The sequence below is a fragment of the Heloderma suspectum genome, chromosome 5 (genome assembly GCF_057233095.1).
Source record: "Heloderma suspectum isolate Gila_16-S chromosome 5, 16-S_ref, whole genome shotgun sequence".
Lineage (NCBI taxonomy): Eukaryota > Metazoa > Chordata > Lepidosauria > Squamata > Helodermatidae > Heloderma > Heloderma suspectum.
Window position 1 is genome coordinate 232,119,446 of NC_139462.1, and position 27,723 is coordinate 232,147,168.

A 27,723-nucleotide genomic window follows, 5' to 3' on the forward strand; every position below is an offset into this window, starting at 1 on the left:
TCTAACGTTGATTTAAATCGTTTGCCGTTTTAAGGTTCTTAGGGTGCGATCCTATGGGGATAGTCATCTGCCTCCAAACTCGGAGGTGATCGACTATCCAATGCAGGGTGGGAGGAGTGCAGAAATGATCTCCTCCACGCTCTGGCCGCCCTGCATTTGCGGCTAGATGGCTGACTCTGGCTGTCAAACCAGGGCGGCTCGGGGGGGAGGGTGGATAGCACACAGGAAGCATTGTACTGGCGCTTCCACTGCCCCCCTCCCCACCCGCTCCGTGCTGCTCTTGCAAGCGTGAAGCTGGACCACACCACCTACAAGGAGATGGGGGGAGGGGGCAGGGAGGTGGTTCCCAAAAAATGAAAAATCCTATGGCCATCTAGCCACTGTCTAGCAGCCATAGGATCACACCCTTAGAGTTCCTGAACAAATCTAATACTAATTGGTTGCTATAATAAAGTCAGGTTGCTTTCCTGTAACTGTAGTTCTTCAAGTGGTCATCTGTGCATTCACACATATGGGCTCTGCGCCTGCACGGAGACTCGTTCGGGAAACTTCCAAGTTGCATAGATTTTTGGTGGGAACCCCTCCCGTATCATCTCTGGCATATACAGCGTGGGTTCCCGCCTTCCCCTCAGTTCCTTGAGGCCGCAAGTAGTCCCAGACCGAGGAGAAGGACACCTTGGTACCAACAGACCAGTTGACACCGAAGTGGGGACGGTGGGGGGGGGGGGTTGTGCGAATGCACAGATGACCACTCGAAGAACTACAGTTACATGTAAGCAACCTGACTTTCTTCTTTGTGGTCTCCATGCATCACACATATGGGCGAGTAACAAGCCAACTTACTGGAGATTGGTCGGTGTCTCAATGTAGTACGGATGAAAGCACAGCCCTGCCAAAGGCACAGTCCGCTCGAGCTCAGATGTCCAGTCTGTAGTGCTTAATAAAGGTAGAAGGCACAGACCAGGTGGCCGCCTTACACAAGTCTACGATGGGAACCCCTCTTGCACAGGCAGTGGAAGTTGACACTCCCCTTGTCCAGTGCGCTAGGATTCGAGTCGGTAGGGGTTCCCGGTGACCTCGTACGCCAGTGTACGATCCAGGATGCCAGCCTCTGAGAGGAGACTGGAGAGCCCTTATTGGGTCCCCCATAGCATAGGAAGAGCCGTTGTGAGTTGTGGAAAGGCTTGGTCAGTGACTTACAGAAGGCCAGTGCTCTCCCGACACCTAGAGTGTGTAGCTGTCATTCCAAATAAGAAGGTGGGGATGGAAAGAAGGCAGGGAGCACGATCGGTTGATTAAGATGGAAGTCCGTGACCACCTTCAGGAGGAATGCTAAATCTGGCTGCAAGACCACCTTTTCCTTGTGAAATACGGTGTAAGGTGAGTCTATTCGCAATGCAGAGAGTTCGCTCACTCTCCTCGATGTTGTCATGATTATCAGGAAGGCAACCTTCCAAGAGGGCAGCCTCAAGTCCACTGTAGCAAGCTGTTCGAATGGTACCAACGTGAGGGTGTTAAGCGCCAGGGTTAGGTCCCACTGGGGAACGAAGTCTCTCACTGGAGGAGCCAAGTTTTTGAGTCCTCACAGGAACTGCTTGCATAAGAGGTGACTGAATATGGAGCACCCATCAATGTTGCCCCTCATAGCAGAAATTGCTGAAGCATTCACCCTGATGGAGGAGTGCTTCAGGCCCTTGCTGAAAAGATGTTGGAGGAAAAACAATATATCCACTACCGAAGTCATTAGGGTTACAGTTATTGTCGGTCACAAACTGAACCAATGGAGCCCATTTTGCTGAGTATGAGTGGCACGTGGATGGTTTCCTCACTGCATCAAGTACAGCCTGCACTGTCAGTGGAATCAGTGGGGAAAAGTGGTGGGTGGTTGGATCCTCCACACCATGAGGTTCAAGGTGTGGAGATCGGGGTGAAGGATCCTGCCCCAGTCGCGGGAAATCAAGCTGTCTATCCGTGGTAGAGGTAGGAGGCGTCCGTGCGCTAGCTTCAACAGCATTGTGAACCAGGGTTGTCTGGGCCACCAAGGGGCAATCAGGATGCAGTTCATGGCGTCCTGTCTGATTTTGAAGATCACCCTCATGAGGAGTGGGAATGGAGGGAAAAGGTAGAATAGGCGATCCTTCCATTCTAGGAAAAAGGCATCGTCGAGTGATCCATGGCCAACTCCGGCTCTGGAGCAGAACTGTCCACAGGCCATGTTCGCTGGAGTCGTGAAGAGGTCGATCACTGGTCGGCCCCACTGGTTGAAAATTAGTTGCAGGACTGTCTTGGTCAGCTGCCATTCATGGGAGCACTGGAGGATGCGGCTGAGAGAGTCTGCTAACAGGTTGTCTTATCCTGCTATATGGAGAGCAGTCAAGTGAATGTCCTTGGCAACGACCAGTTGTAATGGTGTAGAGTGAGAGAAAGGAGGCGGGAGGAGTGTGTTCTGCCTTCTTGTTTAGGTACCAGAGCACTGTGGTGTTCTCCATAATGATCTGGATGTGTCGATGTCGGAGGTACGGTTTGAAGGCGCTGAGAGCTTTCCAAACTGCCGACAGCTCCAAGAAATTGATATGGTATAGTGTTTCTTTGGAGGACCATAGACCTTGTACTTGAAGAGGGCCCCAATGCACGCCCCAACCTAAGAGAGAGGCATCTGTGGTGAGAACCCTGGATGGAGGAGCAGGAAGGAATGGCATCCCTTAGGTCAGATGCCTGGAGTCCATCCACCAGTCCAAGCTGAGAGCAACAACCTCCAGTATTGAGGGTGTCACAAAGAGAGGGTTGTGGGTTACGTCGAAGTTCCGGATGAACCAGTGTTGAAGTGGTCTCATTCGTAGCCAAGCCCATTCCACGACCGATACCGTGGCTGCCATGTGGCCAAGGAGACAATGGACGTCGTGTGCCTTGGCACGGCAGGCAGAGAATATCAACGTTGTTTGCGCGACAAGGTTTGTGACAAGAGTCATCGGTAGGTATGCCCAGCCCGATTTGGAATCGAGGACAGCCCCTATAAAGTGAACTGTTCGAGTGAGAGTCAAGTGAGACTTCTCATTGATTCGTAGTCCCAACGTCTGAAGAAGATCCAAGACGATCACGATAGTGTGCAGTAGAGCTTCTTGGGAGGAGGCTACCAGTAGCCAATTGTCTAGATACAGGTAGATTTCTACTCTCTGAAGATGGAGGTAAGCGCAGACCACAGCCATGCACTTGGTAAATACACGTGGGGCTGCTGAGAGGCCGAACAGCAAGATGTTGAACTGGAACAATTCCGCTCTGATCGCAAAGCAGAGGAACTTTCGATGTGAGCATTCTACGGCTACGTTGAAGTACGCATCTTCGAGATCGATCGCGGTGAACCAAGAGCCCTTCTGTAGGCATGGGAGAATCGTAGCTAGAGTTGTCATCCTGAACTTCTTGGGGGTGACAAAATTGTTCAGGTCATGAAGGTTGAAAATGGGCCGAAGGCCTCCATCCTGTTTTGGTCGCATGAAGTACCCGGAGAAGAACCCCTCCGTACCGACGTTTGGATGAACACGTTGAATGGCACCCTTTTGTAAGAGAGATTGAGCTCCTTTGTGGAGGACCTCCGAAGGTGAGGTGACCCGGACTGGACCCAAAGGCGGGGGTCAGTTGAATTCTATTCTGTATCCGTGATGGACAATAGCTAGCACCCAGTTGTCTGATGTCACTCTTGCCCACGCTGGGTAATATTGTTCAGGAGGTCTTCGAAAGGTGGATTGTAATTGTCAGTATGGAGGGGAATGGAGCTGAAGTCAAAGATGATGTTTAGAGAATCTCTCACCCTTTACCTTTTGTTGGAACCTGGGGAAGGAGTAGCTTTTTCTCTGCTGGTGCTGCTGCTGTGGGAATCTGGGTGTCCGGTCCCGAGATTGCTGAGGTGGATAGGTCTGGTTTTGGTACCAGTGACACTGCTGGTACAGAGGATGCTACTGCTGTTGTTGATGATGAGCTTGACCAACGCCCATCTTACGAGCAGTTGTTCTGGCTTTCTGCACAGAATCCATCTGATTATCCGTGTTGGCGTTGAATAAACCCTTGCTGTCGAAGGGTAGATTTTCTATCCATGAGCGGGCTTCAGAAGTTAGGCCTGTGGAGCGAAGCCAGGCATGCTGCCTTAGGGCAACTGATCCCATCATGCTCTTAGCATTGCAGTCTGCCTGATGACAGGCAGTGTTGATCTGTTGACGAGAGCTTGGATGCCTCAGCATGAAACATTCTAGCTAAGTTGTGTTGATCCTCAGGGAGGTATGCGATGAGGGAGTCCATTTTCTCCCAGAAAGAGAGCTGATACCTGGCCATCATCGCCTGGTAGTTGAAAATTCTAAGCCCCAATGCCGCTGAGGAGTAGAGATGACGTCCAACAATATCAAGTTTGCGACCTTCCTTATGCACAGGCGAGGCATGTGCTTTCTGCGAGCGACCTTGGGCGGACTCCATAATTATGGAGTTCAGTTTCGGATGTGAGACGAGGAAAGGCGTGTCCGTCTCTTGAACCCTGTACATCGACTCCAGCCTCTTGGACGTCGGGGTCAAGGACGAAGCTGCTTTCCACGTCTGTTGGACTGCACTGAGCAGGGCTGGAAAAAAAGGGATGGCCACTGGTGTGGACAGGTCCGCTGCAACGGCATCGAATACCAGGTCGTGAATCTGCTGGGGAGATTCACGACCTGGTATTCGTGAATCTGTTGACCTTGACGCCCAACGATTACGCCATCCTCAGCCCTCGTTTGGAGAAGTGGCCCATGTCTTCAGGAGGCGAGGCTCTATCTCGTGTCCTGACGACATCATCCAGTGATGAGAGAGATGGAGGAACCGAGGAATATGAGGAGGAGCCAGACTGGTAGTCCTCCCCAGACTCCTGTGATTGAGTAGTTCATTGAACCACAGCGGAAGCATGAGGTGGAACAGGAGGTGGTGGGGCTTGATGGTCCCGACTGGTTTGGTGTATCGCTAGGGATGTCGAGCGCTTTGGTACCGGAGGAGGAGGGCAGAGAATGCCCTGAGTGTCGAAGCCGGAGCATTGTCCAGACTGAAAAGGAGCATTTGAAGGCAGAGTAGCTCCTAGGTAGCAGGGGCAATCGAGGAAGAGATCGTGGTCCCTACGGAGTCTCCAATGCGCATCTGAACGCTGTCGGTGGGGGAGGAGATGACGAGGCTGAAAAACAGTCCCAATCTCGGGATGGAGAACATGAGCAATAACGGTCATATTGTCCCATCCAATGATCCCAATGGTATCAATCTGGAGATCAGTATCGAGAAGGCTGTTGAGGGGAAAGTGTGAGTCGATACAGAGGTGACTGGATGTCATAACGACGTGGTGTTAGAGACCTGGATCTCCGTCCCATGGCTGTATGAGTTGGACAGGGTGGTGGGGTTGGTGTATCCCTCAACTCACCCTCCGAGACCGTAGAGGCCGGTTCCAGAGTAGTCGTGTGTATGGTGGGCACAACACGAATAGGAGAATCCAGTAAAGGAGGAGGAGGTGGGACATCCCGCTCCTTTTCCTGTTTGGAGGGTTTCTTTTTCCTCTTCTTTTCCGGTGCATCTGCCACCAGTTTAGGGTGTTTTGCCAGTTTTGAGAGCTTTTTTGCCACTGAAACGGCCAAGCTCCTTCCCGGAATAGGTGGGTCTACTCGCACCGGCTCAGAGGTGGGCGGGGGGGGGGAGATTGGGTCGCAATGACCTCTTCTGTACTTGTAGAAGGGGCCGCGAAGGGCTGGTCCCTGGGTGTTTGTGCCTTAGGCATGTCGACCGCCTGAAGGGCCTGTTGCCGCAGGATCGCTTTTAGTCCATCGGACCTGATAGTGATTGGCAGCGGTGGCAAGTTTCAACCTTGTCGGATTCCCCCAAACAAAGAAGTGGCCGTCCAAAGAGGGCACCTTACTACCATAGGCCGTGCACCTTCTAAACGGAGGCTTTGGGGCCATAGACCGAGGAAGAAAAAAACATGTCGCTGCTGAGGCGAACAACGCTCCCCAACTCCACCGAGAATCTCCATCTCTCTCTCTCCGCTCTCTCTCACTCTCTTATTTTGAAGATAAAGAAGAAAAATAAGATGAGGGAAGAAATGAGGTTTTAGATAAGATAAGATAGAAATAACAGCGTGACAATGTCGAAAGAAGAGGGTCGAAAAGGAACTGAGGGAAAGGCAGGAACCCACGCTATATATGCCAGGGATGGTGGGGGAGGGGTTCCCGCCAAAAATCTATGCACCTTGGAAGTTTCCCAAACAAGTCTCCATGCAGGCACAGAGCCCATATGTGTGATGCACAGAGGCCATGAAGAAGAACTGAAATGTACTGGTTTGCAAACTAAGTAGGGACTTTATTTAGGAACTTAATCCAAAACAGTTAGGTCATGCAGCCCACAGGCCTTTTGCGCTGCAGAATTTTGTCTGCTTTGAGAGGCAATACTTCTGTTTAGCTTTAGCAAGATCCCTTATTTTAAAAGGAACACAGAAAACTCTTTATACAGTCAGACCATTGACTATCTAGCTCAGTATTGTCCACACTGGCTGACAGCAGCTCCAGAATTTCAGTCAAGAGTCTTTCTCAGCCCCACCTAGAGATGCCAGGATTGACCCGGGGGCTTTCTGCACAGACAGTTTGTGGTTTTCCACTGAGCCACAACTTTACCCTGAAGGGAAATTATGAGCGATAGCATCTTGTGGATTAGAGCTGGTAATATAGAAAGGTGCCTTATACCAGGTCAGACTATTTGTCATCAAGCAAAGGATTATCTACTCTGGTGGGCACAGCCAGTGCATAGAATGGGCTCTACTACTGAGCTTCGGTTTGAAAGCAAAAAGCTGCAATCCATGCACACTTTATACAGAAGTAAGATTCACTAAACAAAGTAAAGCATGCTCCAGGGTAAGCATGCACTGACTAAGCATCCTATCAGCAAGGGCTGATAGTGACCGGGCAAGAGCATCTCTGAACGAAAAGAAAATGAATGTTCAGTGTTAAGTTACTAGAATAAAAAAATGACCACACTGCAGAACTCAGATAGTTGCAGGGCATAGAACAAAATTACAAGGTCATCCACACAAGCTCCTGGTGAGATACCAAGCTGCAGCTCCTTGATCCTAGTGCCTGTAAATGACAAGTTGCCTGTCCTTCGGTCTACTAGGAAGCCCACAACAATAATTATGTTGCTGTGTGTGTCATTTATTCTTAAACTGAGAAGTCAGATACTTTCCTCCATGGTTCTTTGCTGAACAGAAAACCAAGCTTTAACTCAACTGTCTGAAAGATGCTCATGACTCAGTTTTATGGTATTATAAATGTAGGCACTAATTTATTTGTAGTAGATTCTACTTTAAACTAGGATTCAAATAAAATGAGAACAGCAGCGGAGCAAACTACCAAGACGAACCAGGTAAAAATACACATTACTCCAAACTGAACACCTAAATAAAGTGGTATTCACACGTCTCCAGAAAACCAAAATGGAAGAGGCCAGGCAGGCCTCCCATGAAAGGGAGTTCTAAACTCCAGACATATCAGCCAAGACACCCCTGTCCTGCATATCCATCAATCCACCCTTGATTGCAAAGAGAGAATGGGAGGAAGAAAACAAAGCCAAGCCCACAGGGAAGGGATCCTCTAACCATGAACAGAGATATCCAGGAGTGGTAGGGAACTTGGGACGGGATTGCTCAGTAGCTGGAAATGTGAGAACATATCTGATTACAAGGATGCTCAGTGTCAGTGTTTTCTAAATACATTTAGAAAACACCTGCAATTGTCTTGTTGCACTGATTACCAGAATGCTTTGGCTCATGATTCAAGACGCGGGAATTACTTATGAAGTCCTAAGTGGTTTGGTCTCAGCACATCTTTGGGCTCACTGACATGGTTCTCCCCCCGCACCCCCATTTTCAGAATTCTCCAAAGCCCCACTCTGAATAATATTTCCTTACTCTACCTTAGAGTGTTATTACTAGATTTTATTGTACAAGGATTGCAAACCAGAATGAACGCTGAATTCGTCTAACATGTACTTCCAAACCCATGTGAAACAGTAAGAACCCCTTTCTTTCTTGAGAATGGTTGGATTCAAACACAGCCTTCCATTCTAAATGCGGACAACTTCTGTAGAAGCAGCTGTAGATCCATCCACTGAGGATGAAGTATGCTGCAAATGCAGCAGCTGAAGAAACACTGCAAGAGCCTTTTAAATACTCACAGGAAATTTTGTGAAGGCAGGATTGGCGACATGTTTTCCAAAGGCATCTTCCTGAAACTGCAGCAGCTGCACCACAAGCCCAGCCAGTATTTTATTGGTAGGAGCATCTGCTTGTACATACTGAAAAGAAAACACTTCTTGAATCAATAGCGGTGTCCTTTCACATTCACACACAACTTATAGCAACTTAAATCCAATTTACAATTAGTTTGTGCCATGCATTTTTTTTAATTCTGGCTCTTACTGTTATTTTGCAATATGTTAGTAACTAAATATTCAAAGAGCAGCTCAACTGTCACTAGAGTTAAATTTGCCAAGTTCCTTCAGCTGATTTTATTTAGTTTCCAGTATCTTAAATGCAAATCCTCTAGCCCAGCGTACATGTGCTACTGGCAAGGATAGCATTACTTCTGTGTTCAGTACTAAACAAAGCACACACTGCTGGAGCCAAATACTAATGGCACCCCATTTAGATCCATGTGCTTCTTATAAAAGGCATCTGACAATGGACAAAGCTGATGACCATTTGCCACCCAGGATTCGGTTCACCTTTTTTTTTTTTTTCATTTTACAGATGTAAGCGTATGAGTTTGTGCCAAAAACATTAACGTACCATTTCTGTGAACATTACCCAAGTGAACTCAGCCTTCAAATCCCCTTTTTATGGACCCCGTGCTTGCTCTTCCCAACTTTCATTACATAATTGCGACAAAGCCTGTGTAACTGCATTTGCTCACATCTCTTTCCTCCTTCATCTCACCGCAGTCGCATGTTAAGATTCTGACCTCCTTTACACAGGAATCCTGGTGCTGTACTTTTTTGTTATTCTGTAAAGCAGCCTTCCCCAACCAGGTATCCTCCAGATGTGCTGGACTGCAACTTCCATCATTTCAGCCAAGTCCAAGCTTGGACTTGCAACAACAGCAACAACCACCAACCACATTTGTGGACCTGCCCTTTGACAAATTAAGTGTTTGAAATATTTATACCACATCTTCCTACCTGACAATGGGCCTCCAAAGCACACAGCATACATATGATTAAAAAAAGCACGGCTCAGCATTGACGGAAAAAAGTACTAAGCAACTGCTGCTCTTTAAAGGTTCCAAAGTGACCACAGGGGAAACACCTCCCATACAGAAAGGAGTTACCTAGCAACCAGGGCAAGAGAGCACCAATTATTCTCGACCATGGAAGTGGGGCACCTCCACTTGGGCAGCTGACTAGTTTGTGACTCCTATCTTTTCTTGGCAGTAGTGTGGGGACAATGAGGTCAACTGTCCTCTCCCCAAATCTTAGTTGTAGCCAGAATTAGTTTCTCCAAGTGAGAGCAATAATTTTACCCAAAAAGTAATATAGCCTATTACAAAACCCTCTGAAACAGCATTAGTTGACCAGACACCATAAAAAGACTGAAAAAGAGCTTTTATTTATTTATAGTGAAACAATGCTGCAAACTTCTACTGTAGTTTTTCAAGAATTCAAGTAACTCTGTTCCATATCCTGCCACCAAGGCAATCTCCTATACAAAGAGATTCTGTCTATCTTCAAGGTTTGCCTGCCAATTCAAGCCTCTGGCCCAGAAACAAATCATCCTTAATCACGAACACCACTCTTATGGCCACCCCATGAGGTTACTGCAACTTGCTGTTATGTCCCATTCAGTAAACTCTTAACTGGGTAATTGTAAAGCCAAACTACTAATGTTCCCCACACACCTCGACTTCCATTTAGAATTTAAGGTTTTCTGCAAATCCTAAAGCAAAGAGCCAGATTTTAATTATAAACTCATGACTGCTATTAATGTTAACCATGTATTTGAAATTGGTACTCCCATCTTACACAATCATCTTACACCAAAATACCATGCAGTGAAGCCACAGATAAAGTCAAAACATCGGTTTGGAAAAGCCTAAGTAAATATTACTTTACTTGTGTGGGGTATTTTCCAAAAAGCCCCTCTCCTACTATCTCTTTTGCCACTACGAATTCCGCCTCCCCTTGCTCCCTCCCGGCCCCGCATAATCAACAATCTCCTTCCTGTGGTGGAAAGTGAAGCATCAGAAACCCATGTTGTTGTCCCCCCGCTGCCCAAACAGGCCTTCTATGTCTCCAATATATCCGAAGTATGAGAATGTATGACTACTGTAGACCTTTTGTACAGCATCTAGCAAATAAATTACTCCCACATCCACTGGGAGGCTACACCCCCTGCCCCTCAGGAAGTTCATCATGGCAAGGGGGAGACTAACATGGTCCTATCTGCCAATGAAGGTGCAGTTGCTCCAGTACTTCCTTTCCTCGGCTGTCCCTATTATTATTTATTACAGTTCTATACCGCCCAATAGCCAAAGCTCTCTGGGTGTGTTACAAAGATTTTATATGGTATATATGGGATTGTGAATTTGCGGGCAGAGACTGCCTTATCTTTTAGTATCTATACAGAGCTTACAACATTTTAGGTGCTTTATAAACATTAAATAACCTCACAGTTTCTATGTCTTCTTACTATCCCAACTATCCTGTGAGATAGGTTAGGTCACGAGCTAAGGACCTACGCACCATTTCAAGGCTGAGGAAAAAATTAAAAACTACATCCAAACACTATTCTATTCATTGTACCAGCCCTACTAAAAGTAGCAGCCTGGTCATTTTGCAACATGAATAGAAACCAGGTTTATCATCCAACAGCCACAATCTTCATTCTTTGTGGACTTGAACTGGGTTCTGCCAGGTAATGCCATGGTTAGTCATCAGCTGCTTCAGTTGCTGTGCTGCCAACCAGTAACTGAATCTAGGAGCATGCTCCAAAAATATATACGTTGCCACAGGCTTGCATATGAACTAGATGTGTACTACTCCTCAGGAAGTCCACCAGTAAGAGGTGGGATGGGGAACGTGTGGCCCTCCAGATGTTCTTGGACTGCAACTCCCATCATCCTTCATCACTGGCTATGCTGGCTAGGAATGATGGGAATTGGAGTCCACCAACATCCACAGGGCCATATGTTCCCCACCCCTGAACTAGTGGACTCTAAATCCAGTGGTCCCAAGATGTGAGATAAAAGCAATTGCCCACACACTCCTGACCACCAACCATGCCATCCCAAATCCCACCTTGGACGTACAGGTAGAGTAATGGGCCTGCTCTTTTCATTTACACCATATTCCAGATTATATGCTGATGGGACTGAGCATCAGTGGAGACAGTGCCTAGCTTTCATAGGTCTATTTTGCTTCCGTGGAAGTTTTAAAGCAGGAATGGAGAACCTGTGGCCCTCCAGATGTTGCCAGACTCCCAACTCCTATCAGCTACAGCCAGCATGGCCAACCATCAGGGACCACAGGTTTCTCCACTCCTGCTTTAAAGCACTTCATGGGGACTACACAGGGCCTTATTTCCCCCCTTACCTCATGGCCTCCTTTCTGTTCATGAGTTGAGTCCTGCATGAGTGGCAGTGAGACCTGCCAACTGCGGATCACTGTGACATGTCAGAGAAGCTCCAGACTAATGTCTATGCGTCCAGTGCAGCTGCTCATTTCTACAAAGCGAAGTGAAAACCAACATGGCGTACTACTATACAGTTTAGGATAAGCTACTCCATGCTCAGCTATGCACAACTCTGGGTTTGCAGATTGTTAAAAATTTAAGGGAGAACATTTAAATCTGATACAAGGCAATAAACAGGATCTTCACAAGATATTGAAAGAAAGTTTTCATTTAGGTTTCTGACCATTCATTCCTTACAGTCACCACCGAGAGCACTTCTTATATAGTGCCACCAAGAACATCTCCTTCCATGCCCTAAGTACACCACAAATGCATTTTCAGCTCTGTCAGCCCTGTGCACAACTCACCAGGAACATCTTCTGCATAAACCTATTGAAATGAATTGGAGAGTGCACAACAGTGTCCCTATCCAACTTCCACTCATCTCAGTTACATCTACGCAGTTCCTAGTGGATGATACTCTTTAATACCACCTTACAGGAAGGCAGGTTTTACCAAATAACTTATTTCCAAATAAATTTGCTTACATGCACAATCTAAGGACGCAATTCCATACATGTTTAGCCATAGTTGGCTGGGGAATGCTGGGAGTTGTAGGACTTTTTCTGTTTAAACATGCATAGGATTGCACCCTTTGGCCCATTATCTAGAGAATTATTACATCTCTTGGAACCAAATCTCACAGTCTCTCATTTTTAAAAATAGGAAATTCAGTCAGGATTGGAAAAATGCACCATCCCAAGGAACAAACTATTTAGTATGGTCTTCTGCATTTCAGTTTTTAAAAGTTAAAACAAGTTAGCTTTAAAATACGTTAAGAAAGTTAACTTCCTTACTATGGATTTGAGTTCAATTATACCCTTGCTGCTGCAATGAAAACACTTAATCCCCCCCACCCCACAGCTTACTTAACTTCCTCTAATAAAAACATGTCTTTTAAAAACCATTGTACATAATGCCTTATATGGTGTAAACATGAATTGTTTAAAGATATTTGTGAATATTAACCCATTTGGAAAAAAAGAGACAGAAAAATGAGCTTTTCCTAAATTTAAGTTCTATTTTCCTAATCTCTGCAAGGCAGCAAGCAAAGATGTTCAACTTTTTGAATCCACACATTCTTCGGTATCCAAGATAGAATAGATTTTAAGAGAACCAAATGCAGCATTCTAGATTTCAAGACTGGGAAAGACCAATGTGAAAATCTACAAGCCTCCACAATTCAGGTAAACAATTTCTCACATCAGAGACTCCAATCATACTTCCATGTTCCATCAGGCCTACTGAATATTCACATACCCAGCCATTCTCTGAGAGACCTCAGAAAGCCCTTTGTTTCCAAAACAAAAAGGGCTTGTGAGTTACTACCAGGGCAAAAGCATTTCAGAAAAAACCAAGCACAAGAGGATTAGCTACTACAAGCATTTCATTTTAAAAGCCAGAAGAAATTCTAGTAACATAGCAAGTAAGAAGGAAAAAGCTGGTTTTATCCTTGTGACTTACTAATTCCATTATATGCCGTGGGTTCTTGTGCCAATAATGAGAACTGCTTCTTTCTCCTCCTCCATTACATACATGCTTTTAAGCTTCTAAGGGTTTCATTCATCCACCTTTCAAATATCAATGATGCTGCCTGTGAGCTTGTATATTTTCTGAATATTTTCACTTTTACTATGCCAAGCTGTCTCATAAAAAGGGAAAGCCTTTACCATGTGACAGGATACAGGGCTGTTCGGCTATACAAAGAAGCCTGGGGGCACTTCAGGATTTTATCAGCTATGAAACTGAACACTTCTTTGGCTTGTACGTCTCGGCTAGGAAGATAAAAACACTCAAGCTAGATCGTGTGTCCCACTTCGGGTTTAAAAACGAGCAACTTCCTTTCCCCTTGATCTCACACTACTGCAGAAAAGGAGAAGAACAGCACACACTGTGAACTACTGGACAATTTGAACCAGACAGCCTGTTGGGCTGAATCTCACACAAGCCACCGCTGGGCAAACCACGGAGGAGACAGGTGGCCCTTTGTTAGCGCTTCCCGGGGACAGCAGAGGCAGGGCCGGTTCCGCACAGAGCCCGCCTCCTCGCTTCTCACGACAAGCGGTGCCGCTCAGATAGGAAACTGGAAACGGCCGTCCGCCCAATCCAGGTGGGTAACTGGACACCAAGCCTGAACCAGTTTACCGGGCTGCCACCCACCCCATAATCTTCCACTCGGAAGCAACACAAAACCTACGTTGTTCCCTACAAACCATTCCGCACAATCGCCTCCTGTTCAGCTGCCTTCCCCGACCCAGCGTCCTCCAGGTGTGCTGGACTACAACTCTCGCCGGCGGGGGTCAAGGGAGACGCAGCCCAGCACATCCGGAGGCCGCTGAGAGCTTGGCAATCCCCCAACCCCAGCACACGCTGCCCATGCAGCCTCCCGGCACCCTCCTCACATGCAAACGCCCCCGGCCGCGGCTCGCCTCCCCACCACCGCCACACACACGAGCAGCCAAGCCGCAGGCGCCCTCCTTGAACGCCCCCGGCATCCCCCGGCCCGCGCCACGCGTCCTCACGCCCCCCGCCGGCGCGGCGACCCCGTGGCGAGGGGGCCGGAGCCGGCAGCGAGGGAGGCGCCTCCCCTCAGGCCCCGCCCCGCCCCTCCGGAGAAAGGGCCGCGAGGCCGCGGAGCGGCGCCCGCCCCCGCTCCCTCCCGCCCTCCCTCGCTCCCGGCGCGGCCTCACCTTCTTGCAGTGCTTGCCGAGCCAGGCCCGCGCGGCGTCCAGCTGCGAGACGGTCTCCGGGCTCTCCCAGAACTTGCCGGCGGGGCCCCCGTCCTTGCGCCGCGACACCGACAACGGGGTTGCGGAAGCAGCGGCTCCGGCTGCCGCCCCCGAGCCGGGGCCGCCTCCCGCCGCGGGGCCCCCCGGGCTAGAGCCGCCGCCGAGGCCGCCGCCTCCGGGCACGGGCGCCGCCGAGGCCGCCGCCGCCGCCGCCGCCATTGTCCTGCCCGGCCTGCCGCGCCGCCGCCGCCACCGCCGCCGGGGCCCTACGCCGCCCACTCTCCTGGCTCCGCGCATGCGCAGAGCCCGCGGGACGCCGCGGCGGCTGCCACACCGCCGCCACTCTCTCCACCTCCTCCTCCCCGGCTCCGCGCGCACGCGCAGGGAACCAGCCGCCCACTCGCTCTCGCCTCACGCGGCCTTCCCCGCCCGCGCGCGGGACGCCGGCTCTTCTCGCTGGCTAAAAGGCGGTAGGCTAAGCGCGGCGCATGCGCACAAACTTGCGGCTCCGTTTGCCCCCGCCCCATGTCTCCCCACGTACGCGTGCGCGAGGCGTACCCCGCCTCCGCAAGCTCTGCGCATGGCTCATCCTCCTTGGGCGGCTCCGAACGCCGCTTCTCTCTGCGCATGCGGCTCTGTACGGGCGCGACGCCTGCGCACAGGATGCGCTTGCTCCGCTGAGGGCGAGGGCGGAGGCTCGGCTGGGGCCCGGAGAGCGGCTGGAGCAGGCGCACCAGCGCCGCCTCCGCCCCGGCGAACAAGCGACCCGCAGCAGAGGCGCCGCGCGGCAGCGGCGGGCAAGCAAGACCAGCGAGGAGGCCGGCGGCCCGCGAAGCCTGCGCAGCGTTGGGCGCGACCCCGCGCGTCACGCAGAGAAGAGCCCCGCGACCCCAGCGTGCGCCAGCCTGTAGCGCGCTCCGTCAGATGCGTGGAGTGCTGCGGAGAGTGCCGGGTTTGTGGGGGGCGGGGGAGAGGCTGCGGGGAGGTCGAGACGGAACTAGGTGTCGAAAGCAACGAGAGGGGCAGTGATGCCGGCCACAGCGGCAATTCGCAGGGCAGTTGCCGCTGCCGACACAAACGTCCTGGGAGTAGATAAGCCAGTGCACCCACAGACAGGGTGGAGCTCTTCGCCCCTGTGTTGGGCAAGCACCGACTTCTGTCCGAGGCTCCCCTCGCGCCCCCCCCGCTAATAGAAATGCAAAACCCAGAACATTTTAATGGTTTTTAATGTTGTTTCACCGTTTTAGTATTTTAATTATTTTATATGTTTTAATTTGAATTATTGTACGCTGCCTCGATAACATTTGAAGAAAGGCAGTGTATAAACATTAAAGAAACAAGCAAACTGCGTGTATTCACTGCTTTCCCCTTAACATTATGGTTGTCTTTAGCAAATGAATCAATTCAAACCTATATGATCAATTGAATAAATTAGCACATCTTCACGAGTAAAAACCGTGGGTTGGATCCAGATTTAGCCATAACTAGAGTAGATCCATTAAAACAATAAAGCAAGTTAGTTCTGAAGCAAAAGCACACCCCATTTATAACTTTATGCACACATGTGGCAGAGCAGCCAACATCTTGGCTGATCTTTGTATCTGCATTTTTTTTTTTAAATAAATTGCCCAATTAGTTCTGGCACACTTTTAGTACATCCAAAATTACTTTAACCACTTAATGTAGGTAATGCAGCCCTAGTTAAAATACATTTTAAAATGTGTGTGTTTAATGGCTTCAAGAGATGCTCTGCATATGGATGCTCTCTGTATGGGCACTGGGATGTGGATTTTGTAAGTGGCTAGAAAGCACAGTTGCTTCTTATTCAACCAACATTAATCAAGATCAGGCAAACTGCTGGTCCTATCTACCCTGCCTGGCAGTTGCTCTCCAGAGTTAAGAAAAAAGTTCCCTTTCCCAGTGCTGTTACTGGAGATTCTTTCAACCAGATTGTGGCGAGAGGAAGAGAGATGTGTATTAACTATGTCCCCGAGTGATTGATTCTCCTATTTAATATCCCCCTACCAGTGTACCTACTCTCCAGGAGAGAGCGGAGGACAGGAAGGCCTGGCGTGCTATGGTCCATAGGGTCACGGAGAGTCGGACACGACTGAACAACGACAACTGGTGTATCTTGATGGAAGCAAAGTAAAACCATTCTGGAGCTTATTTTAAACATGGCATCTTACTACCTTCTGATGCTTTTTCCTTCAGTAAGTTGTCTACTTGGGACATTTTAAAGACTTGCAGCTGATACTCCACCACTATCCCCTCCAGTCCAACACATCTGAAGGATACCAGGTTAGGGAAGGCTGCAGATAAAGCCTGAGCAATTCTAACAGCTCTCCTCTTTCACCCTCAACAAGAGGCTCTTTAGATCCTCTTCGCTTTCTGCCATTACGGTGGTATCGTCTGCATATCTGAGGTTGTTGATAATTCTCCCGGCAATCTTAATTCCGACCTGTGATTCATCCAACCCAGCGTTTCTCATGATGTACTCAGCATATAAGTTAAATAAGCAGGGTGACAATATGCAGCCTTGTCGTACTCCTTTCCCAATTTTGAACCACTCGGTTGTTCCATGTCTGGTTCTTACTGTTGCTTCTTGACCCCCTTACAGGTTTCTCAGGAGACAGGTAAGGTGGTCTGGTACTCCCATCTCTTTCAGAATTTGCCAGTGTTTGTTGTGATCCACACAATCAAAGGCTTTAGTGTAGTCAATGAAGCAGAAATAGATGTTTTTCTGGAATTCCTTGCTTTCTCCATGATCCAGCGAACATTGGCGATTTGATCTCTAGTTCCTCTGCCTCTTCGAAACCCAGCTTGTACTTCTGGTAGTTCTCGGTTCGCATACTGCTGAAGCCTAGCTTGTAGGATTTTGAGCATCACCTTGCTGGCATGTGAAATGAGCGCAATTGTGCGGTAGTTTGAACACTCTTTGGCATTGCCCTTCTTTGGAATTGGGATGTAAACTGACCTTTTCCAGTCTTGCGGCCATCGTTGAGTGTTCCAAATTTGTTGGCATATTGAATGCAGCACTTTAACAGCATCATCTTTTAGGATTTGAAATAGCTCAGCTGGAATACTGTCATCTCCGCTAGCTTTGTTGTTAGTAATGCTTCCTAAGGCCCACCTGACTTCACTCTCGAGGATGTCCGGCTCAAGTTCAGTGGCCGCACTATCATGGCTATCAGGGACATTCAGATCTTTCCTGTATAGTTCTTCTGTGTATGCTTTCCACCTCTTCTTAATCTCATCTGCTTCTGTTAGGTCCCTGCCTTCTTTGTCCTTTATCATGCCTGTCTTTGCACAAAACATTCCCTTGAGATCTCTGATTTTCTTGAAGAGATCTCTAGTCTTTCCCATTCTATTGTTTTCCTTGATTTCTTTGCATTGTTCATTTAAGAAGGCCTTCTTGTCTCTCCTTGCTATTCTCTGAAACTCTACATTCAGTTGGATATATCTTCCCCTTTCTCCCTTGCTTTTCACTTCCCTTCTTTCCTCAGCTACTTGTAAAGCCTTCTCAGACAGCCACTTTGCTTTCTTGCATTTCTTTTTCTTTGGGATGGATTGAGTTGCTGCCTCCTGAACAATGTTACGGACCTCCGTCCATAGTTCCTCAGGCACTCTGTCTATCAGGTCTAATCCCTCAAATTTATTCCTCACCTCCACTGTATATTCATAAGGGATATGATTGAGGTCATACCTGACTGGTTTAGTGGTTTTCCCTACGTTCATCAATTTCAGCCGAAATTTTGCAACAAGAAGCTCATGATCTGAGCCACAGTCAGCTCCAGGTCTTGTTTTGACTGACTGTATAGAGCTTCTCCATCTTTGGCTGCAAAGGACATAATCAATCTGATTTCGATATTGACCATCTGGTGATGTCCATGTGTAGAGTCACCTCTTGTGCTGTTGGAAAAGAGTGTTTGCTACGATCAGTGTGTTCTCCTGGCAAAACTCTTATTAGCTTTTGTCCTGCTTCATTTTGTGCACCAAGGCCATGCCTCCCTGTTATCCTGGTGATTTCTTGACTTCCTACTTTAGCATTCCAATTCCCTATGATGAAGAGGACATCTTTTTTTGGTGTTAGTTCTAGAAGGTGTTGTAGGTCTTCATAGAACCAATCAACCTCAGCTTCTTCGGCATCAGTGGTTGGGGCATAGACTTGAATTACTGAGATGTTGAATGGTTTGCCTTGGATTCGTACTGAGATCATTCTATCGTTTTTGAGATTGTACCCCAGTACCGCTTTTCCCACCCTTCTGTTGACTATGAGTGCTACTCCATTTCTTCTAAGGGATTCTTGCCCACAGTAGTAGATAAGATGGTCACCTGAATTAAATTCGCCCATGCCTGTCCATTTGAGTTCGCTGATTCCCAAGATGTCGATGTTCAATCTTGCCATCTCATGTTTGACCACCTCCAACTTACCTTGATTCATTGATCTGACATTCCAGGTTCCTAAACAATATTGTTCTTGACAGCATCGGATTTTCTTTTCACCACCAGACACATCCACAGCTGAGTGTCCTTTCGGCTTTGGCCCAGCCGCTTCACTCTTTCTGGCGCTACTTGGAAATACCCTCTACTCTTCCCCAGTAGTATACTGGACACCTTCCGACCTGAGGGGCTCATCTTCCGGCGTCATCTCTTTTAGCCTTGTGATACGGTCCATGGGGTTTTCTTGGCAAGAATACTAGAGTGGGTTGCCATTTCCTTCTCCATTGGACCACATCTTGTCAGAACTCTCTGCCATGACCCGTCCGTCTTGGGTGGCCCTGCATGGCATAGCTTATGGCTTCACTGAGTTACGCAAGCCCCTTCGCCACAACAAGACAGTGATCCATGAAGGGGTCAAAGGCTTTAAAGGTTTGTTAAACAGTAGTTTCTCGAAGTCTGCTGATATCTCCCTCTTGTGCATGGATGGTGCTATTTTGGCGACATGAGTAGCATTCAGAGAACTGAGTTCACTAATCGTTTACATGATAATACACAATATACAGGGTTGGCTGAAGACATTTTGCCACGTGAGCCAAAGGATAAGATAGTGCCCCTTCCCCATATCATGTACAGAAGCCAGGAGATGGAATAGTGTCCTCCACCACACCTGAGTAGAGATGTGAAAGCCCAGGAAAACCTTGGAAAAATTCAGGGGTATGTGTGGAAGGGAAGTTTTTTCACTTGGACCTTTCCCTATACCCCCAAATTGAACTATTTTGGATTATGAAGTATTTTCTTTTAGAATGAATAAAACATTTAAGACAAGGTGTTCATATATTGCTACCCACCCTTTACTCTTCTACAGCAATTTCTAAAAACTACATAATAGGAAAACTAGACATGTAACATTTCTGGAAATTTTGAACCCATGGGGGGAATTTTTTTAATCTCTGAGATTTCCAGTGTAGTTATTTATTCCATTCCTTATTAACATTATTGATCTAATATCTTTTACTGATAATACATTTTACATATGCTCCATGCTCAGTTTCCCAGTATGTGACTAGAGTTATTATATTATAAATACATGAAGAAAATGTGCATTGTCGCCCACCTCCTTGAGGGTTAAACAACCTGCACGTAACCCTATGGACGACATGACAAGCCACAGCAAACCCCAGCCAGATTTGCATAATCATGGCAGATGGCATGCACTGCAGTGCCCCAAGAGTTAATTAACCCACAGTGGACTGTTGTGTTGTCTGAAATAGATCTATATGAGCTCTCCCAATTACTGCCCCCAACATAATTATATCAGAAGGCAGAATGGATAGTAGTTTGAAATATAGACCCAAAACTTCAAAGTGGTGTAGTATGGATAGCTGTGTGCGTCACTTGCTACGTTGGTTAGTTGTAGAGGTGCTTTCTTGCTCTCACTGTCACACCCTACCTATTTACCTTTTGCCTTTTTCCAGTCAACTATGCAAATACCACAGCAAAGACAAGAGGAAGTTCCAACAGCCAGGTTGCCTATTATTTCCATTGTTTGCTTTTTGCTTGACTTGGGAGAGGTTCACTAAACACTTGAGAATCTTTGCATGAAAGAACCCACTTGTTAGGTGACTGGAAGCAGTAAAGCTAACTTAACTTTATGAGCTATGCTTAGCTCAAGGTAAAGTGATCAGATAATAAAATGTGAGTTTGTGCAAAGAAGACAACGACAACTTAGTCAGTGCATTTGTATGAGTCCCTAAGTTTATTTTTCTCCTTTCACAGGTTTGGGCAACATGCTTTTAAGTCATTCCTCAGAAATGAGTCTTTCCCAGCTTAAGTGATTATCAGAATATCATTGTTCAAAATATGAAAATGCAAAAACAGAAGGAAGTCTACAAACAGAACTACATAAAATGTGTTCCTAGTAGACTGTGCTGGCCTCACAAATACTATGTGCTTGCTTGCCTGAATTAAAAAAAATATTAAAATATATATATACAAGGGTGACCAGATGGATTTGGATGGTACAAACTCTCATTTTCAAAAACCATTTTAGAGAAAGGTCATGAAAATAGCCAACCACCTCAAGGTGCTTTAAAGCTAAATTTAATCTCTAACCTCTATGCTTCTGTTGGTTTGCTAATTGTCTAAAAACGTAGTTTATAGCTTCCTGCCCTCAAATCGTATTCAGATTTACTCATACTTTAGCATCTTGTATTCTGTTTCACTTCATGCATCAGTTGGGGCCAGCTATCTTAACCTCCTTGCTAGTATGGCATGATGGAGAAAGTTTTATTTAGTAAAGCCATTCTAGTCAGCTATTTCTGTCCAAGGGGCAGAAGGAGTTGTTTTTAACAACCATTCTGCATGGCCTTAAATGTTGAGTCTTCTTGACATAATTAGGAAACCTTTCAGTAATAAGTAAACTGGACAAGTCTAGAAGTATCAGAAAGGAAATGCAAAACTTATTGCAGCTGGTCAGGTCTAGCAATTAAACCAGTAGCAAATGGTTATTCAGTACTACAGAAACCCCCTTCTGCTGGTGGCAAATATGACTTCAGAACAGAAAACCCTCTCCAGCACCATTTCAAGACCCAAGGGCCCCTAGTAACTCTGCCACAGGCTGACATCTTTATTCAGCTGTTTATTAGTCCGGTAATGTCTTCCGAAAAGATAAAACCACCTGAGTGACTGAGAGAATATTATGCACTGCCATTGCCAGAGACCTCAATAATGATCAAGACTTCCTAAAGCATTCTCAAGGAAAAACCAAGCTTTGCCTGAAACTAAATGACAAGGGAATAGGAAAAAGAGGACGTGTGTGCCTGAGTTGCTTTCACTTTACCTGAACAACCCCTCAAATCCTTTCCCATGAGCAGGATTATTTAAAACATTCCAACTGAAAGCTGTCTCCCAAGCAGGCATGTTCCAAAGAGTGCCTCTGCCTGTCATGCACATGCGCGCGCACACACGCACGCTCACCTTCCTCTTCACTCGAGAGGAATCTAACTGCAATGCTAATTGTGAACTCCACTTTACCATAAAGCATTCCTGGAAGCTTTATATCATGTTATTACATTGTATTTTAGGCTTTTTTGTAAAACATCAAGAGATCTTTGGCTATTGGGCAGTATAGGAATGTAATGAATGAACGAATGAATGAAAATGAATGCTTTAAAGTGGATTCAATTTAAGAACTTAAAAAAAATAGCAAGGCTATTCCAGATGAGGATTTTTATATGCACATGAGGAAACAAAAGATCCCCACTTCCCCTTTCTTACTCTTGAAATGTCCTAATAAAGACATAAATGGCCAACTGCGAGCCTGTTCCATCTGTCTGGTCAGCTTTAGTGTATTGTATTGGAGAGATAAATTAGACTATACAATGAATAGGATTTCCAGTTTCTCTGAAGGAAATGTAAAAACAAGCTTTATCATGATTTGTCATTTATTATCAGCAACAACATTTCTGCAAGGCCAAGAGAACATGATTTGCATGTTAGAAGATCGGTGATTTCAGAACGTTTTAAATTTTTTAAAAAAATATGAAATTAGTACGGAAATATCCATCTTCCCCTGCAGATATTTATTCAGTGCCCACACACGCACACACCAACTATCCTTCAAGTTAAATCCCTCCTTGCTATCTGCGGCTCTGGGACAAAGCCTGTGATCTGTGCAAATGAGTTTCCATAATCAATACTTAACTCTTGCCCCCAAATTGGCATTAAAAACCTTTGAGGACTACATGTTCAATTGACTGGCATCCCTTCAAAGAAGTGTTGCCTGAGTAACAGACACTTACATTGAAACAGCTTAGCTTCCCCTTCTCTGCGCTATCTTTCAAGCTCTTTGCTGCTCCCTTTTTGGGTTACCTTGGGCTGCTGCACTTGGGGCAGCAGCACCTAACCTTCTTGCCGGTGAGGCATATGGGTTCGTCTGTCCAGAATCAACCTGCAAATGGGCTTTTCTGGATGGCACCCTCTTCCCACACTATGGAGGCTCAGCACTTTGCCTCGGCTGCCTGTCCAGCCCTTACTGATCTGGGGGAGCAGGAGCTCCAAGTTCGTAGCTGGACCTCTGCTTCGTGTGCAGCAGTGCTTTCTGCTGCCACTGCTTTGCTAGGCCAACTCACCAGCCAAGCTCTGTGATACCAATCTAGAGAGTATGGGTGCAACTCTACCATATGTTATCATGGGGCCCCAAAACTCATCTGTTGTTGATGAGCATCGGCATGATGCAGTGCTGGCCTGCAAACCCGTCCTGCTGCAGCTGGTTGCCATCTGGCTGCACCTGCCTACTGGACACAAATGGCTCCCTGGAATTAGAAGTGCTGGAATTTATATTATTAGTCCTCAAGCCCTGACTGCTTCCAGAGTTGCACAGCTGAATGGTACTTGTCTGCTTGCCAAGAACTTCACATGATGGGTCCTGAAGAGCTTGATACTCTGTGTCAGAAAGGGGAAATGTGCGAGGCTCCCACGGCTGTACATTCTAGAACAGAAAGAAAGAATGGTAATGTTAATAGAGCAGAAGACTTTATGTATTTGTTTGGTTTGTGCCCTGCCTTTTGAGTACCAAACAACAGCACTCAAGGCAGCTAAATTCCCCCCTGAATTATTTTACATAATTCGGGGGGGAAACACAGCATGCTTCCGTCTTATTGATTCTAGTTTAGATCACAAATCAAGAGTAGAGTGTAGAGAGTAGCAAGCTCCTTCGGAAAGATTGTATCTTGAAACAATTAACAACAATCCCATCAATCCTTATTTGCCAGGTTAATTAATATATTCCACTTTATTTAGAAAAATATGGTGCCTTCCACAGAGAGTAGCTGTGTGAAATTACTGGCAACAAGAATCCAAGGAGCGCATTAAGGCTCAAACTCCGACTTCATGCCAAACTGTGGTTTGTGCTAACTATAGTTAAGAACCCACACCATGGTGTGAGCATCCAAATGTGCAACATGCAAACCATAGTTTAGACCTGATTGTTTGCTTTTGTTTTCCATCTGCTTAGCATTCAGCTTTGTATGTTCACTATCTCCATAGGGAAAAGAGATAGAGCAAAAGGCATAATGGTGGTTTGTTAATTCTAATGTAGTGGCAAGTTAGCCAAAGTTAGCATAAATTACAGTTTGTAAACCAACTTCAAACTGTGGTTCAATAACCTTGTTTAGCAACCCCCACTAACTATGGTTTGTGAGCTAACATAGGTTCAGAAGTAAAAACAACCTGGTTTGTGGCATGCAACCTAAGATACTAACAACCTAATTATTAGGACACTGGTTTAATTGTACTTCCAAATGAAATACCACTTCTAATGACTTTACTGGTACAAGACTAACATTGCTACTCTCCAGAGTACAGAACTGTAAACATACTTCTGAAACACACTGTGACAAAATGGTATATTGTTTGTATTGTATTGTTATAATAGACAATTTAATTGTCTATTATAATGTCTGTTTGCATGGTTACAACTTGTCTTATCTCTTTAAGACTTTGGTAAGTAGGTGGGAGGGGGGAATTGGAATGTTCTGAATTTAAATACTGTTTATTGATTGGCTGTGAGTTTTTACTGCTGGGAGAGGGGGAGAATAACAGGAGCAGGGTTTGTCTTGGGTAGTCAGATAGGGTTTGGTGGCTTGAGGAAGGACTCTGGGCTCTAGCTTTGAGGGGTGGATAAATTCCCTGGGAGGTGGAGGGAGGTTTAATTATTATTTTAAAGACTATTGTTAGATGGGGTAGAGTAGGCAAGGATTTAATAAAAACGTGAAACAACTCTACCACATTTTACACCAACTAACTTGAAACATCCTTTGTAAACATAGTTGAATTTTTTTGTTAATACAAACCATGTCATTCTCGGTCTCGTTATTAACAGGGAAAAGGTTTGATGATAATAATATAATAAGCTAGAGTCACAATATCTACACCCACACAGAAACTGAAGGTTCTCTCCTAGCTAAATTGAGAGTAGTGGCAGTGACAGTTTTAAAGGAAGAGGTTTCCTCAGCAGCAGGAGAAAAACACCTCTGTAGTGGATTTGGAAATTATTATGGTTGTATCCCTTCCTCACACACTTGCTTTCTGGTTTTCCCTAAAGGAAGAGGCTGAGGGAATATTAAGGTATTAGGAATTCTAGAGTTAGAATTTGTACCTGATGCTGTGGAGATTTTCATGAGGAGTGGTGATGAGAGGATAATGAGAAGTGAGGAAAGGGTGTATATGCCACACACACAAATGAAAGCAATCTATGGCACTGACACATTCAAAGCCTGGATTCAGAAGGCTGAACTTATTTTGCATCCCCATCATCCACCACCCAGCAATGATTTGTGAGCTGTTTAAAACAAAAGCATTGAAAACAAGCAACAGGTTGTTCTCTGGTCTATTGTGGCATCATTTCATATTCTCCATCTCTACTAAGAGTGAGCAATCATGGTGGGCAATGGAGACACTACCTGATAATGGCTCCTACGCATTTTATGTCCATTGTTGTTGTTCAGTTGTGTCCGACTTCGTGACCCATTAGCCACTTCAAATATTCATGGACTGCCAATTAAACAGGACAATAGAGTTCTCTGAATAGAAGAAGCAGTCCTCACCTGGACATCATCATCCATATCTGAGATGGAGAAACTCGTGTCTTCACTAAAGGATGAACCTCCTCTGCCTCTGCCTTTTATAAGGAGGGGCTTCAGGACACTGGAAAGCTCTGGGCTGAGAGACCCTGTAGGAGAACTTGCACACTGGAAATGGTTAAGATTATGCGATGTAGTATCTGGAGAGCCTGGCTGAGGTATCCATCGGCCATCTGCTTTGTTGGAGCTCCTAAAATAAGAACATGTCACAGAAACCAACAGTGTCACAAACATGGAGTAACACAGTGAAAACTACTACATATGATATATGAGTTAGGTCAAGTGTAAAATTCAAAGAGTTCACATGAAGAAGTAGAGAGGATGTAGTGTGGTTGTGCAGCAAAGTATCAAAGTGAATTCTTTAACCATACTTGTGCACTGGAAGCACATGGGGGGGAGTAAATTTCATTTAGGTTTTCACTATACATTAGCAAACAGCTGCCTGGAAGCATCTCACGGTGGCATTAAGTCCAAGTTATTTTCCTGGATTGTCAAGGAGGGATTAACTTAGAAAAGCTACCACTGTTCGAGAGAAATTCTGCAGGGTTGAAAGAAGGGAGTATGGTGTAAACACAGAAGCTTGAGAATCTCAACTGCCCCATTTTACAGTAATTCTAGCCCTCAGTGTTTGTGGGGTGAGGGGTGGAACTGACAGCAGCTTAGACCAAGGTTCTGAAGCTAAAAGAAGTCTCAGTGGGGGCTCCGTACAGTTTGGAAATAAGGCTCACATAGAACAGCTTCCAATCCTGTTGGGCCATTATGATATTTCCATATCTCCATGATTCCCAACTCTCTTCTTTGTTCTTACCAACCACTTTCTTGAAATACCAAGTCTTAAAATCTCCACAGCACATTTTTGGAGCACTTTAGACTGAACTATAGAAACTTTAACAAAAGCTCAATCATTCCTATTTTAAATATCAATGTGATGCAAGGGGAGTAAACTGACCTAAGGTCATGTTAGGAGTTCCTGGCTAAGCAGAGGCTTAAATCTTGGCAGGCCAATGTTCCTACACCACTCAGCCAACTACAGTTCACTGGCAGCTTCACTTAATCTTCATTAATGCTTTGTTTATAAGATATGCAGGAGACAAATTAACCAATATAATTGGCTTGGGAAGGACTATTCCGCAACACAGAGCTACCAGGAAATTAATACCTGTTCCCCCGCCTGTGGGAAATGCTTCCTGCCCAGGAATCCCAGCGAGCCCGTTCCAGCTCTTCAAATTTTTGGTGATGATTCAGATATGTCTCATCAGAAGTATCTTCCAGCTAGGACAAGAGAGAGTTTTTCTCTGCATACTTGAGAGTCAAAGCACTTTCCAGATACGGTTTTTCCCCACCCCAAGAAATAAGGAGCATTACCACCACATTATCTGCACAGGTCAAATTCATTATTGTAAAATCATCACACAATTTTTGGAAGCTGTGACTGTTTCCCCTTTTCCCAGTCTTTGAGTTGCTAGGTCAATACAAATAAGCAGAGATAGAAATAATAGCTTAAACCAGAGGTGTACAACCTGTGGGTCCCCATGGTCTTATATGCGGGCACCACAGAGCTAGACTTCACCCCTCTCCCAGTGATCCTTATACAGACTACTCTTTCCCCACTGCTGCTGTCATGAGGAAAGAGCCATCTGTATCAGGAGAGCTGGGGGAGGGGAGGGGAGGGAGAGATGATGCTCCACGCCCTCCCCAAGAGCTCCTCATACTGATCACACGTGGCTTGAGGCATGAGATAGCAACCAGATCACCTCCTTACCTCTGAGTCCACTTCTCCTAAGGTCTTCAGCTCTTTGAGATCCACCATTCTCCAGCTGCAAAACAAACAAACAAACCTCCCAGTTAGGGTAATTCCTACACATGCTGCTTTACAACCAACTTCATCCATCAAGACCCATAGTCCCTGGTCATGCAAGTTTCACCTCTCTCATTTGCTGTTAGCAACTGGGTGTGCTACATCTCAGCTGTTGAAATGAGGCTCTCAACGATGTTGCTCCTGCAGCGGTGGAAGAGAAACCGAGGAGCCTTGCCCTTTGGGCATGTGCAGAAGTAGGATAGGGTGGGCTTCCCTCCTAAATGTTTCAGCTCTAAAAAGTTCCAACAAAAGCTCTGTGCAGAACCCATATCTGGGTTCTATGCAGAA

At 46.2% G+C, this 27,723-nt stretch overlaps 3 protein-coding genes across 14 annotated transcripts in view; 1 reads left to right on the forward strand and 2 right to left on the reverse strand.

Annotated features, from left to right (window-relative positions):
- Positions 1-14,881, reverse strand: part of SMARCC1 (SWI/SNF related BAF chromatin remodeling complex subunit C1) — a 124,797-nt gene extending 109,916 nt beyond the window's left edge. For 2 of the 3 annotated variants that reach the window (XM_084859605.1, XM_084859603.1), the window contains exons 1-2: positions 14,455-14,881; positions 8,215-8,334 (exon numbers count right to left, since the gene is read on the reverse strand). In XM_084859605.1, coding sequence (XP_084715731.1) covers positions 8,215-8,334; positions 14,455-14,790 — 456 coding nt within the window. In that variant the 5' untranslated portion in view covers positions 14,791-14,881. Of the gene's footprint in view, positions 1-8,214; positions 8,335-11,625; positions 11,748-14,454 lie in introns of those variants that run through there. The other variant, XM_084859606.1, reaches the window with a different exon arrangement.
- A 169-nt stretch (positions 14,882-15,050) lies between these two features.
- LOC146345307 (uncharacterized) lies at positions 15,051-22,245 on the forward strand. Its single transcript, XM_084859618.1, has 3 exons — positions 15,051-15,445; positions 16,522-16,706; positions 20,713-22,245. The coding sequence occupies exons 1-2, from the start codon at positions 15,074-15,076 to the stop codon at positions 16,579-16,581; spliced, it is 432 nt and encodes a 143-aa protein (XP_084715744.1). The 5' UTR covers positions 15,051-15,073; the 3' UTR covers positions 16,582-16,706; positions 20,713-22,245.
- Positions 20,714-27,723, reverse strand: part of LOC146345308 (KAT8 regulatory NSL complex subunit 1-like) — an 81,729-nt gene continuing 74,719 nt past the window's right edge. For all 10 annotated transcript variants that reach the window (XM_084859615.1, XM_084859612.1, XM_084859616.1 and 7 more), the window contains 4 exons: positions 27,340-27,394; positions 26,737-26,849; positions 25,542-25,767; positions 20,714-23,425 (listed from right to left, as the gene is read on the reverse strand). In XM_084859615.1, the coding sequence (XP_084715741.1) occupies positions 23,141-23,425; positions 25,542-25,767; positions 26,737-26,849; positions 27,340-27,394 (679 nt within the window). In that variant the 3' untranslated portion in view covers positions 20,714-23,140. The remainder of the gene's footprint in view (positions 23,426-25,541; positions 25,768-26,736; positions 26,850-27,339; positions 27,395-27,723) is intronic.

Excerpts from the sequence above, each read along its gene's own strand:
- LOC146345307 (XM_084859618.1), top strand. The coding sequence starts at position 15,074 with ATGGCTCATCCTCCTTGGGCGGCTCCGAACGCCGCTTCTCTCTGCGCA. Across the intron at positions 15,446-16,521 it reads AGTGCTGCGGAGAGTGCCGG|TGTACCTACTCTCCAGGAGA; the intron begins GTTTGTGGGGGG and ends TCCCCCTACCAG.